We start from the raw sequence: 14,377 nt of genomic DNA on the forward strand, positions 1-14,377 counted from the left end.
AGTCTTAATTTTTCTCTCTTTTTCCTTCTCTTACTCCCCTCCCCACCCCTGGTACTTTATTGGAGTATAGTTTATACAAAGTAAATTGTCCAAAGTTTTAGTGTATATCTCAATGACTTTTTACATTTGTAATTATTATCCAGATCAAAGTCGTAGGCCCATTTTATACGTGGGGACATAAAAGTAGTTGTGTTAGAGCTCGAGCCAGGAAAGCACTGATCCTGGGCTCTCTGTCTCCAGAACCCAAGCTGTGGCTTTTTTGGAAGTCCTTTCGTATTGATACCTGATTTCTATGGCTCATACTTAACTGCCTCCTTTACCTGCTAGAACCCAACCATGAATCGAACTTGTACACCTCCTACCGAAACATAACTAAATTTACCTTTAAAATTTTTTCAGATGTGTTAAGGACATTGAAATGGAAAGCAGGCTCTCAGAGGGTTTTCTCTTCTCCTTTTCCCAAGCACCATGTCTAAAATCATTTGATCTTTTAATAATAGATTTTGAGAATTGGAGGAACAGCCCCTGTGGAAGATTATTAGATTTTTAATCACTTATGGAAGGCTTTTTTGAATGTATGTTCATTTGCTCAGAGAAGAGTTTTACACCTGAGTTTCAATTGGAAATTTAGAATTAAATTTGTTTGTATGTGAAAATGAAAAGATAAAAATTTTTTTACCTTTGAAATAATTTTAAACTTAGAAAAATGTTGCACAGATACTACAGAGTCCCACATACCCTTGACCCAATGCCCCCTGTTCACAGCTCACATTACCACAATAAATTTGTCACAATTAAGAAACCAACATTGGTACATTACTGTTAACTAAACTCCAGGCTTTATTTGGATTTCATTCATTTTTCTGCTAATGTCCTTTTCTGTTCCAGGATCCAATCCAGGATACCACATGACGTTTAGTCTAGGATTAAAGCAAAAGGAAATAGATCATGTAATCTGTCGCGTGGCATCCTGAAAGCTACATGATTACCCGTGTTAGAGTTAGGGGAGTTGCTGAATATAGGGCATTTATAAAGTGGATTTCTGCAGCACAGTATGGCTGCCACTGCCTTTCCTTCTAAATCTAGCTCTTTAGCTAACTTAAATACCGAGAAATTTGCTCGTTGTTGGAAGTGAAAATTGTATCGCTCCTGGATACATACATCAGCTCGTGTGAACTCTCACGTCAAGCTCTAGGGATGAGAAATAATGGTCAATCTCAAAGTCATTCAGTCTCAATAATCGCCTAAAGTTCTCCTGGAGGAAGAGGAACTGTGTGGAGGGCAGTTAACTGCCCCACCATTGGAAACAGCTGAGAACGGGACTCCCTCTCACTATGTTTTATGTATTGACCCTAAATAAGAGATTACTAAGTGGGTCCAGGCCAGGGGTAGGCATAGTCAATCACTCTAATCTTGTGTTTTCTTCCCATCACGTGTTTCACTATATCTCCTCTCAACCTTACAGCTGTGAAAGGGGCTCAGGCAGGTTGTCTTCTAGACTAATACTTCTTAAACTCGATCCTACATATGAATCCCTTGGCAACTTGTTAAGTGCAGATTCTGATTCAAGAGACTTAGGGGAGGGGCTGAGATTCTGCATTTTTTATGGGCTCCCATTGCTGCTGGTCCATGGACCATAGTTTGAGTAACTAATCCCTAAACTACTTTGAAGAATTTTTTTCTGTGTTTCTCAGAGTGTGGTTTTGACCTTGAGCAAAGATGTCAGTGCTAAATGAAATCTATTGCTGAAAAACACCTGAAAAAAGTTAGCTCTGGGCTGATATTGGAGGGTCCCTATATAAAATGGGGTTTCGTAAGAAGGTAGATAGATTGCCAAGCTGCTTTGTTTTGAATCCCACAGGCCTGCAGTACTCAACTGATAATCAGTTTGTACAGCGGCTTAAAGAACTGCAGGAGTCAGCCACCGTCGAGAAGATTCCTTTGATCCCATCCACCCCAGAAGAGATGAGTGAGATGCTCCAGCTCTGCTCCTACGTCCGCTTCAAGGTGCCCCAGCAGGTAACGTGGTCTCAGCAGCAATGTGCCTGCCCTCCGCCAAAGGCATAGGGGGCCAGTATCAGCTTCCTTCATGCGTTCCCTCCTTGTTCTCATCCATGTATTCATTCAACAAGCATCTATATCATGCCTGTGATGTATCAGGCACTGTGCTTGGGCACCGTGGTGAATAAGTAAGACAGAGAAGGTCCTTGGGCAGACACATGCCAGTGGGGGAAGCAGACAATTAACAAGAAAACAAATAATTGCAAATTATTACAGGTTTATAGAGGAAATTAAGATGGTGCAGTGATTGAAAACAGGGAGGCAGGAGAAACTCTCATAAGCCTCCTTGAGAAAGCAGCGTGGACAGAGATGGAAAAAACATAAGCAAGGAGGAGGAGGCCAGGATGACTGGAGCCCAGAGCGTGAGGGAGAGAATGGGTTGAGATGACGGTGGGAAAGGAGGCAGAGGCTAAGTCAGAGATTCTCATTTTTTAAAAATCTCAGGACCCCTTTACACTCTTAAGAATTGAAGACCCCAAAGAGCTTTTGTTTATGGAGGTTATAACTATTGATATTTATCATATTAGAAATTAAAGCTCAGAAAAACTTAAAACACAAGAATATACAAGCACTCATTAGCCATCAAAATAATGACATTATCCCTCGTTACATAGGCTCTGAAAATCAGTATTGTTTTGAGAGAATGAAAGTGAAAAAGAGAGGTGACATTTAGTATTATGAAAATAGTTTGACCTCTTGGACAACCAAGAAACACATTGAGAACCACTGGGCTGGGTCATGTAGGACCTTGTAGGTTATGGGCAGAAGCCTGGAGTTTTTAAAAGTATAATAGGAGAACCACGGAAGGATTGTAGGGGAGCACAGACAGAAGCAGATAAATCCATTCGGGTGCTGTTGTGGCTTGGAGATGAGGGTGGTGTAGACTGCAGTGTAGCAATGGAGACGAGAGATCTGCGAAGCTTTGGGAGGAAGAACGGACAGGACTTCCTGGCACGTTGGAAGTGGAGGATGAGGGAAGGTGAGGAGTCACAGGTGACTGCTGGTACTTTAGTTGAATAAAGGTAATATTTTCTGAGTAGAGGAAGGAGGGGGAGGGGGGTTCATGGGATAGGCTAAGAACTCCATTTTGGATGTGTTAAGTTCACGTTGCCTATGAGGTCTCCAAGTGTAGGTGTTAAGTAGACAGTGGGAACACAGTGAGGCTGGGGAAGTCTGGTCTGGAGCCAAACGGTTAGAGCCGCCAGCAGATGATGATATTAAAGGTCATGGGTCTAAATGAGGTCCTATAGGGAGAGTGTGGAAAACCAAGAGAGAGGAGTCCATGCCTGGAGGCCTCACAATAGCAAATTATTTCCCTGTATTGTAGGAACTGGGCCCTGCCTCAGGGGCAGGTCCTCCTAGGAGTTGAGAGAATGGGCTTTATGAGAAGTCATGGACATAACTCAGTTAACCGGTGTGGCCTGTCTCTGAGGAAGCACCCAGAATCAGATTCCGCAGGATATTCTATTCATGAAATCCTCTTCTTAGTCACGACATTACGCTGGTCCCCTCTCTGTACTTCTCTCTTCCCAGGATAGAGCACCCAAAGGGGGTTTTAGAAAATTCCATGTTTTGACTTGTCAAGGACTTGAAAACAAATTGGGAAAAAATAAATGGTCCAAAGTCTTACCTGCCTAGGAGGAAAGGAGCACCCGAGCTCTCAGCGCACTGAGGTCCTAGGTATAGGCTGGGTGGGTCAGTGGATGGAAGGAGGCCTGGATAATGCAGGGATGGAGAATGGATGTGTGGGTAGATGCAGAATAGATGGATGCATGAATTGATGCATCTGTATGCATAGATGATTTAGGGATGCAGAGTAGATGGATGGCTGAGTGCTTGGTTGGATGGATGGGAGGATGCCTGGAGACTGCAGGGATGGAGGGTGGATGGATTGGTGGATGCAGGATGGATGGATACATGGATAGACATATGCTTATATGATTCAGAGATGCAGGGTTTGTGTGGGTGGGTGATGGATGGTGGAGGTCTGCATGAAGCAGGGATGGAGGACGGATGGATGGATGCAAGAAGGATTGATGCATGGGTGCAGGAGAGACAGTAGAACAAAGGAACTGTCTGATGCTGAGCACAGTGTGTCAGAGTTTGCCATTGGTCTCACCTCTAAGCTTCCACTTCCAGAATAGTCAGATTCTGGTCATGCTCCAGAGGGTGGGTTTAGTACAGAGCAGTTATGGCTGGATCTTCCCAGCTGAGTCAGTGCAGAGGTGGGAAGTCAGTGACTCCTGAGAGTGCATGTAAGGGCTTCAGACCATTCCCAGGGAGACAAAGGGAGTGATAGCTGCTAACATGACCCTTGGCCCTACCTCAGGAACACTGAGGCAGGAGGAAGGGGTGGACTGTGTATCTTCTGGCCACAGTACCTCTCTGGGTCAGTCTCCGTGGTCCAGGAATCTGGCCTGTCTGCATGTGCTGCAACCTCACAGCCCTCACATAGCAGGGAAGGCCAGGACAATGTCACATAATAGGCACAGGACATTGGCGGCCTCCCTAGAATTTCTCCAGTAGTTTATTTCTTCATTGTTTAAGAGGCACATCATCCCCAATGGTTAATTTTTTTTAATAGACCTTATTCCACATTGGCTATTACTGAATAATTGCTTGATATTATTACCATCCTGCTTGTGTCTCAGGCTAAGCAGAGAATTTCTCAAGGTAAAGTGGCCATCAGGCCATCTCGTGTTTATTTTACATGCCGCAGGGGACCTTTGGTGTCACAGTATTATCTGTGTTCCTTCCTAATTAGAAAAAAGCCCCGTACCATCCTAACTCCCAGTTACATTGCACACTGCATCATGGGAATGTGGAGGGCCAGGCCCTACAAACCTTGACAGTGCTGTAAATGCTGGGCTTCACTTCCTTCATGGTCCCAGAGCCATGCAAGGCCCGAGGAAGCAAATCTGCCTTCTGACTTTGGGTTGTTTATCCTTAGATTCTGCAAGGCCTGGTCGACGTCCGCATCCCTCATAACAACTTCTACCGAAAGTGTAAGTAGCCCTGCGTTAAGCTTTTGAGCTTGTGGCTAGTGAAGCTTTATGAGTGGCTGGCTCTTACGCCTAACATTTCTGAGACTTTGATAGTTTTCTGAGGCCCCTCAAGAGAGAAGCGATTGCTTAGACTCAGATATTCTCTGTTCTCTACGGTGGTGTCCACAGCCCAGCCCAGCATGCGCTCACTTTGTTTTCCTTCCCTGAAAAGTGTTTTTGGAAATCATCAACGAGAAGTCGAGATACTCCCTCCATCAGAACATGGACAAGATCAAGGTTCCAACGCAGATCATCTGGGGGAAACAAGACCAGGTATGTAGAGTGTCTCTGGGGCCACGTGTGTCCGTGACAGCAGCCTCGGAGGAAAGGCCAGTGGTCATTTATAAAGGGCGCCTGGCTGGCTGGTTTCGGATACCAGGAAGAGGTGGAGCACACCTCGGTCAGGTACCAGTGTTCACGGGAAGCATCATTCTTTGAGGTGAGAGCAATGACATTGACCTTTTAAAATGTAAGGCAATTCAAAATCATCTCTGCAGGTTATTTTTCTCAAAGCCGTATAGTCACTTGGTACAAAAAACTTCAAAGACTACAAAAAGGTTTATAATGAAAACTTGGTCTCTTTTATATCTCAGGTCCCAGCCCCCATTTCTTCGAGACAATTTCTATCTTGTGTGTGTTTCTTAAATTTTCTAAGTTAGGGGTTGGCAGAAGTTTTCTGTAACAGGCTAGATGTAAATTTCTGCGACTCTGTGGGTGATATGATCTCTCACAACTACTCAGCTCTGCTGCTGTGGAGCGAAAGCAGCTGCAGGCAGTTCCAAACGGCAAGGTCCTGGGGAACACTGGTTCACAAAGCTGCAAAGCAGGCGGGGGTTGCCATTTGCCTACTCCTATTCCAAGCACATATCAGTATGTCTAAAAGCTTTTCAAACATACTATGTATACTGTTTTGCACTTTGTTTCATATGTATAAGAAAAATATACCTTGGAAATCATTTCATGTTGGCCCATACAGATCTACTCCTTCTGTATTTTGAAATATTTTATTTTGAAATAATCTCAAATCCACAGAAGAATTGTAAAAATAGTACAGAGTACTCCTGTATCTATTTTACCTAATGTCATCGATTTTACTTGCTTTATTGAAATACACCTTACATGCCGTCAGATTGACCTCGTGGTGCATCCACCACAACCCAATTGTAGAGCACTTCTGTCACCCCCCAGAGTTCCCTCCTGCCCGTCTGCAGTTAATCTCCATTCCCACCCCAGCCCCATGCAACCACTGATCTGTTTTCTGTTTCTGTGGTTTTGCCTAGAATGTATAGTTTTCTAGAATTTTCTTAGAATGGTATCATATAACATATAGTCTTTCGCATCTGGCTTCTTTCATGGAAGCATAATGTCTTTGAGGTTCACCCATGTTGCATATACCAACAGTTTATTCTTTTTCATTGCTGAGTGTCTTGTGTCATTCTCTGGTATGTATGTACCACATCTTATTTTTACCAATTTTTCAACATTTGCCACATTGCTTCATCGTCCTCATCTAGGTAGATCTAGAAATACATATTTTTGGACCACTTAGAGTAGGTTACTCACATTCTGCTCCTTTACCCCCAATACTTCAGGGTGTATTTACTGCAAACAATAATATTCCCTCACATAATCACAGAATGATACCACATTTAGGAAATTTAACGTTGATGCAATGCTTTTATCTAATCTACTCCATACTCCAAATTCATCCATTGTTTCAGTAACATCCTACATAAAGTCCTCTTCTCCTCTTACTCCCTGAACCAGGACCTAATTCAAGAGCACATTCTACATGTCATGCCTAGTCTCCTTTAAAGGAGTGTGAAATGATTCCCTCAGTCTGCCTTGGTCTTTCATGACACTGAGATATTTGAAGAGTGCGGGCCAGTTGTTTTACAAAATGTTCCTCAATTTGAGTTTGTCTACTGTTTCCTCATGATAAAATCCAGGTTGTATATCCCTGGCCAGAATATCTCCTGAGTGATAAGACATCACATTCTCAGGGGCACAATGTCTTTCTGCCCCTCAGTGATGAGAATTTAGATTGTCTGGTCAGGATGTCTGATTTCTTCATCGAATAGTAATTATTTCTCCCCTTGCAACTAGTAACCAGTCTGCAGGGAGATACTTTGTGCAGATAACCTGCTCCTAATCAAATATTCCCCTCTGGGTTTAACTTTCATGAATGATTCTTGCCCACAACGAAATTCCATGTTCTTTTTGAGAGCTGCATAGTACTCCCATATGGGATTCTACCATAACATATTTAACCAGTGCCCTACTGATGGTCACTGAGGTCGTTTTCAGGTTTCTGCTGTCAACACCTCAGTGAACATCACTATACGTGTGTGTCCGTGCAGTGTTAGAGCAGTCCTTAGATATGGAGTCAGTAGGTCATAGGCTATGCACGTTTTTAAATTTCAGTAGATTTTGTCAGATGGCTCTGTGTAAGTTTACGAGGGCTACTATAACCAAGTACCACAAACTGGATGGCTTAAACAACAGAAATTGATTGTCTCACAGTTCTGGAGGCTGGAAGTTTGAGATCAAGGCGTCAGCAGGTTTGTTCCTTCTGGGAGCTGTGAAGGACCGCATGCTCCCTCCCTGCCTCCCAGCTTCCGGTAGTTTGCTGGCTGTTGCTGGTGTTGCTTGGCGTTTAGATGCATCACTGTGATCTCTGCCTTCATCTTCACATGGCCTTCTCCCTGTGCCTGTGTGTCTCTGTGTTTAAATTTCCCTTTTTGTAGCATGCCAGTCATACTGGATTAGGGCCCACCCTGCTGCAGTGCAGCCTCATCTGAACTACATCTGCCACTACCTGATTTCCAAATAAAGTCACATTTTGAGGTATTTGGGGTTTAGGACTTCAACATATGAATTTGAGGGGACACAATCAAGCCATAATAAGCCCTCCAAAGAGATACTGATTTATACCCTAGAAGCTCCTTTTTTTGTTTGCAACTATTCTTTAGAAATCATATCTTACTAAAAGTTCTTGGAAATTTTAAAGCAAGAGGAGGCAGTGAGAATTGGAGCCTTTATAAGACCCACAGGCAGACAGAATTAACGTCTGTTAAAGGGTACCCAGGAGTCTTATGCTGTTGACTGTTGTGAGAAAGAAGATTAGAGCAAAGCTTTGCCTTCTGTTGAGATAGCTTCTCTATGGAGCCCCCATTGTGAGCACTGGGCAGGCTGCACGTCCCCACTGTGTGCATGACGAAAGCACAGGCAGGAAGTCAGGCTGAGCCACAGAGGCCCATGGCTGTGGGGGGTGGCCCAGGAGGGGAGACCGGGGGAGAGGCCAAGCCCAGGACACGGGGAGGGGTGATGGTGTCGGAGTGCAGCTCTCTCAGACCAGCCAGGTGTGGCCGAGGATGCGCAGCGTGGGAATGAGGGCATCCAGAGCAGGGCGGCCTCATGTGTTCCTTCTGAGGCAGCCAGGGGACTGAAAGCAGCTTTGTGTACGCCTGAGCGGAGAAGTGGGACCCTGGCTGGGTAGCAGGGAGTCATTCAGTCAGAAATCAGTCAGAACAGTGAAGGCCTTTCTTCCTTTTAAAAATCCCAAAGGTGACTGCAGCCTCTCAGGGACCAACAGGGAGAGATGAGATCCCATCTTTCTGCAGAGACACTGCAGAAACGAGATCACTGGCTTTGGAGTCTGAAAGTCTGGGTTCCACCCCTGCCTCTGCCGTTTATCAGCCTGTGACCTTGTGCAGGTGACTCATCTGATCCAGATCCCAGGTCTTTCTTTTACTGCTGTGGTTATTGTGAGATTCAAGTGAGATAATAGGTATGAAGGTCATCTTTCTCCGGGCATCAAAAAACAAATAATAACTTATTGCTCATATCCTTTGCCTCTGATAGCTAGCCTCTGCCTGTGGTCCTGTAGTCCTAAATTTCCTCCAGGACTCTGAAGTCCATTTTGATCCAGAAAAAAAAGCCTGACACTCCCTGGGCTTACGACAAATATGATCAGATATCGTATGTGTTCAACGGACCATTCTCAGGGCAGAGTCCACATAGCAGCGGCTTTGGGGGCCCTTTGTTTCGCGGTCTTTTCCTCCCAAGCGATCTGGCTCTTTCCTCCTCTGTCATCAGCATTTGGTGTCACAGACCTACCCCTGCCAGGCTGAACTCAGCCTCCTTATTCTTTGGACCTTCGAGGCTTCAAGGGGGGAACCATGTGCATTATCGTTTATATAAACGATTCCCCCTGGAACTGGGCAGGAGACAGCCTGTACAACTGAACCTGACAGCCCTTCCTAAGAGCATTTCTGCACTTTAGTTCAAGTATTTCTCCTCTGTATTTAGTCCACCAGAGTGGGAGGGCCTTGAGGAAATACGCAAGGTCTATTACTGTATGTCCCTTCCCCCTGCGAGCACAGTGCCGGGTATGTTGGAGACCCAGAGTACATGGTGAGTGAGGGAACAAACAGGAAAGTGAATGAACAAACTAGCAAAGGGACAGACCCACCAACTGCATGCCTATACATTTAAGTCAGCTAACAGATTTATATTGAGCTCCTAGTATGTGCCTGGTACAGTCTCAGGCTTTGAGGATACAGCAGGGACCAGGACATTTAGGATCCCTGCCCTCCAGCACCGACCACTGTAATGCATGGCAGAGCTGGGACTAGGGCAAGGTGTGTTCTGTGCAGGGTCAGATTCTGTCTTTATTTGTAATTTTGATATTTTGTTCATCATGATCTTTTGGCATTAATTCTGTTCTTTAAAATACTGACTCCCCAACATTGGAGGACAGGAGCCCTTCCCCACTCACACAGGACCGAGCCACCCACTGTCCCCATGGCCACGACTTGTCACCCTTGTGCTGCTCCCTCTTTCATGAATTCCTCTCCCCTGTGGTTTCTCAGCTTCCATGATCCTCCCCCATCAGATCCCTTGCCACAATGCAGTGCGTTTCTCTCTGGCTTCCCCCCAGACCAGGACCTCCTCAGGGCAGGGACTGTATTTCTACCTCAGTAATGCCGGCAGCAACACAACTTCTGACACCAAGTTGCAGAATAAAACATGAGGCATTTGACCTTAATTTGTACCTTAAAAAGATACGTGCCCCCCCCCCCCCCGATGTCCTTAGCAGCACTGTGTACAGTAGCCAAGACATGGAAACAACCTAAATGTCCATTGACAGGTGACTGGATAAAGACGTGGTATATTTATACAATGGAATACAACTCAGCCATAAAAAGGACAAAATAATGCCATTTGCAGCAACATGGATGGGCCTGGAGATTGTCATTCTAAGTGAAGTAAGCCAGAAAGAGAAAGAAAAATACCGTATCATATCACTTATATATGGAAGCTAAGACAAACTTATTTACAAAACAGAAACAGACTCACAGCCAAAGAAAACAAATTTATGCTTACGGGGTGGGGGGGATAAATTGGGAGTTTGAGGTTTCCAGATACTAACTAATATATATATATAAAATAGATAAGAATAAGTTCATACTTTATAGCATAGGGAACTATATTCAATATCTTGTAGTAACTTATGGTGAAAAAATATGAAAATGAATATATGTATGTTCCTGTATGACCGAAGCATTGTGCTGTACACCAGAAACTGACACAACATTGTAGACTGACTACATGTCAATAAAAATACACACACACACACAAAACATGAGGCAAGTGGTCGCTTCCATCAGAGGGCAACAAGGCCCAACACTGAAGCGACTTAGTCCTAAAAATCACCCCAGCCAGGCCTGGATGGAAGCTCTGTCCATGGAGTGCACACAGGCATCTGAATCTTCTCCATCTAGTTTCCTCTCCTGTCCTGCAGGTGCTTGATGTGTCTGGGGCAGACATGTTGGCAAAGTCAATCGCCAACTGCCAGGTGGAACTCCTGGAAAACTGTGGGCACTCGGTGGTGATGGAGAGACCCAGGAAGACAGCCAAGCTCCTCGTTGACTTCTTAGCTTCCGTGCACAACGCAGACAACAACAAGAAGCTGGACTGAGGCCCTGACAGCAGCCTGCGCTCTGCACCCAGCATCCACTCCAGTCTCCCAAATCTGACATGGCCACCACTTCTCAGGGATCCTGCCCCAAACGTGGTGGGAGCAGCCACCTGAGAAAGCCAGTGCCCCGGCCCCAGTCTCTACAGATCCACAGAGCTTCAAGGGCCACGAGGAGAGCTCCAAGATGTTTTTTTGCAAAATGCAAACTCATGTGGAACAAAATAAGAAAACCCATCCATGAAATCTACCCAGAAGTCCTCAGGTTCACGTCGCTAAGTGCCCATCCCGGACCACAACCACTGAGGACATTTTCTCTGAGATGCTCCTTACAGACTGAGACTCGAGGTATTTCTGTCGCTTTAGACACTCTCCCCTGCATGGTCCGTGGCTGTTTTAGGAGCATTAGTCCCCATTCACCAAGCCCCTCTTGTTTATCTCTAATTTAAGTTTTACTTAGAGTCCCACACATGAATGAAGTGCATCAGCTGCAAAACCAGGGAGGAACATGGCAGCCTGTAGGAAATATTTACACACGCGGAAGGGCGTGTACTGCCTCAGCCAGCCCTCGGGGCTGCGGGGAACACAGGTGGGTGACTTGATTGGCACCCTCGTGTCAGATATGTTGCAACTGAACCCCGAAAGCTGCAGGAGGAAGAACATTGGTGGTGGTGGGGTTCCTGGGATAATTTATTCTCTTTAAAAACAGGACTAATAAAGCAATAACGTTGTAGACATCTGTCTAGATAATCAGACTCGAGTTCCACTCACAAGCACCTCGTGGGCCTCTTTTCTATCTTGCTGGGCTACTGAAAACCCTTGGATGTACAGTATTAGCTTGTTAATGAATTCTGTGAATTCTGTGGACAATAATGTGATTGAAAATAAGTCTAAACAGCTGTAAAAGTGACCACAATGACATGAAATAAATTTAATCAGTCTAGATTGGCAGTATGCAAGTGGGTTCTCTTTCTAGAGCTCTTAGTGAAGTGCAGCACTGGCAGACTGTCTCTTAACTTTAAAATGTGTTTTTAAAGTAAGGCTTGTTCTGTAGATATTAGAAGACCTTGCTTGCTTGAGTTACGAGTTTCATTTTCATAAATCATGAATTTTTGTTCAATTGAAATTATGTATCAAAAACAAAAGGCAGGACATCATCAGACGTCATTTTGACCTTCTCTGTGGCATTTAGAAACCTAAGCTCCCCAGGAGACTCACTGTTTCAAAGTGAGGTGAACTTTGTGGTTTATACTGGAATTCGGGACTTGGTCTGAATGTTTTTATTTATCAAGGAAAAGCAGAATACAGATCTTGAAAACAAGAAGATAGGAAAATGCGACGTCAAACTTGTGAGATGCAGCTGGAGCAGCACTCGGAGGGAAATTTCTAGGCCAAATTACACATATTAGAAAAGAAAAAAGGCTGAAAATAGATAATTCTATCTTAAGAAGCTAGGAAGGAGGAAAAGTAAATCAAACCTAGGAAACATTAGAAGGAAATAATACAAGTGAGAGCAAAAAAATCAGTGAAGTCGAAAAGGAAGTAGATATTAGACATGTTGTTGCTTGTTCCAATCTCCCGTATTCACCAGGAATTCTGAGTTTAGTGAGCTGCTGGGAGGGGTCGGTCCTGGTAGGGGGTTGGGCATTAGTTTCCTCAGGGTCACAGAAGAAGCCCGAGACTTGGGATCAGTAGCATCTCAGGTGTGTAACCCTATTAGGTATGGGAGTTACGCCCTGGGTTGGACTAAGGATCACCTGCCGTGGCACTGCACCCTCAGCGGGGTCATGCGGACGGGGGCGTGTGCTGTCCCTCCCGCCTGGAAGGGCAGTGCGCAGGTGTGCAGCAGGACGCGGCTCCCGCCTCCTCCACTGTCACTGGAAGCATCACTGGAAGTCGTGAGCAGAGCACATGAAAGAGTCAGTTCTGACAAACCTGCCAGGGGTTTTCACAGCCCTCTCTTGGCCCTGCAGTTCTGCTCCCACAGTGCTAGCAAGACTCGAAAGCCGAAAAGCACAGCTCCTCCTTGCGCCCCCGCTTCCCGCCTTTGTGATTATGAAGAGGTGACTGCCAGCTGACGGGTCCCCGTGCCACACCCCGCTGGGTTCTGGAAAGTGTGCCTTTAACGACAGCCTTAGAAAGAAGAAAGGGGTCACTGTCCCAGCTCCCCTTGGAAGGCTGCCTGAAGCTTCTGAAATAATGGAAAGCCCCAGGCATCACGTGGGCTCTTGCCTGGAGCCGGCTCATCAGGGCTGCTGGGGAGGGACCCTCCAAGCAGATGTGGAAGAAGCTGAGGGACCAGCAGTGTTTAGAACTCCATCTGCCATTAGTCTGGGCTTCTTGTTCTGGGCAGAGGGGACACCAGGAGTGACTGAGGCAAGGCACGTATCCATTGGATGGTGCTGCCGGTGTGTGTAAATCTGTCTTCAGTTTGGTTCCCCGAGTTCCCCATCCCTGGGAACTTTACTCGTTGCTGAAGCGGCTGGGAGGCCCTGCGTGGTGTCAGTGCAGGTGCCCTTTGAAGGGCAAGGTCCAGGCCCTGGACTTCTTACCAGCCAGTGCTTTCCCGCTGCCTTCAGACAAATTTTAGGTTTTAGTTAAATATAAATGTGTAGGCCCCCTTATTTACTTTCCAGGTCCTGGGTGTTGATCTCAGGACCATCATGGATTGGTTAGTTAATTAACATGATTCTAAAATGATGGGCGCACATTTTAACACCCAGAGACTTCCTGTACTGAGACTGAGCAGGGCTCTTCTGGGGGACCCCCCCAGGGTATAAAAACCTTTCTGTGTCCCCCATTTCTTGTTTGTACAAAAAGACTTTAGTCTCCTAGGCCTTCCCTGCATTCCAAAGAGCAAATTCAAGCAGTCACTCATTAAGAAAGTGAGGGAATGCAGAAACAAAGGGAAAGCAGTCAGCAAACAATAGTTCAGTGATAAGTCAGAGTCCTAGTTCCTCCTCGGGGTAGAGATAACAATCTGATGTGCATCTTTGAGTTGCTCTGCTGGAACTGAGACCCCCACCCAGTGGGGGATGGTGACCAAATGCTACGCAAAAGAACTAGACCCCAGACTGTTTGGGACCTGAAGGTTGTTGATTAAGTTTCCTGAAACACCACTGTGCTACCTCACCACCAACCAACTGGAAGAAGGCCATGCACCCTGCAGCCCTCATTCCAAATGTTGCCTTTAAAAACTATTCCCTGAAAGCCTTTGAAGAGTTCTGGTCTTTTGAACGAGTCACCAGTTCACCTTGTTTGACCCTGCAGTAAACCTTTCTCTGCTCCAAAC

General features: G+C 45.5%; 1 protein-coding gene across 5 annotated transcripts in view; it reads left to right on the plus strand.

The window, feature by feature from the left end:
• The window catches only part of ABHD6 (abhydrolase domain containing 6, acylglycerol lipase), an 83,116-nt gene extending 71,088 nt beyond the window's left edge, over nt 1-12,028 (plus strand). For all 5 annotated transcript variants that reach the window (XM_072941556.1, XM_072941557.1, XM_031686384.2 and 2 more), the window contains 4 exons: nt 1,862-2,019; nt 5,012-5,066; nt 5,278-5,378; nt 10,912-12,028. In XM_072941556.1, coding sequence (XP_072797657.1) covers nt 1,862-2,019; nt 5,012-5,066; nt 5,278-5,378; nt 10,912-11,088 — 491 coding nt within the window. In that variant the 3' untranslated portion in view covers nt 11,089-12,028. The remainder of the gene's footprint in view (nt 1-1,861; nt 2,020-5,011; nt 5,067-5,277; nt 5,379-10,911) is intronic.
• Nucleotides 12,029-14,377: the final 2,349 nt, after the last annotated feature.

The sequence above is a fragment of the Vicugna pacos genome, chromosome 17 (genome assembly GCF_048564905.1).
Source record: "Vicugna pacos chromosome 17, VicPac4, whole genome shotgun sequence".
NCBI lineage: Eukaryota > Metazoa > Chordata > Mammalia > Artiodactyla > Camelidae > Vicugna > Vicugna pacos.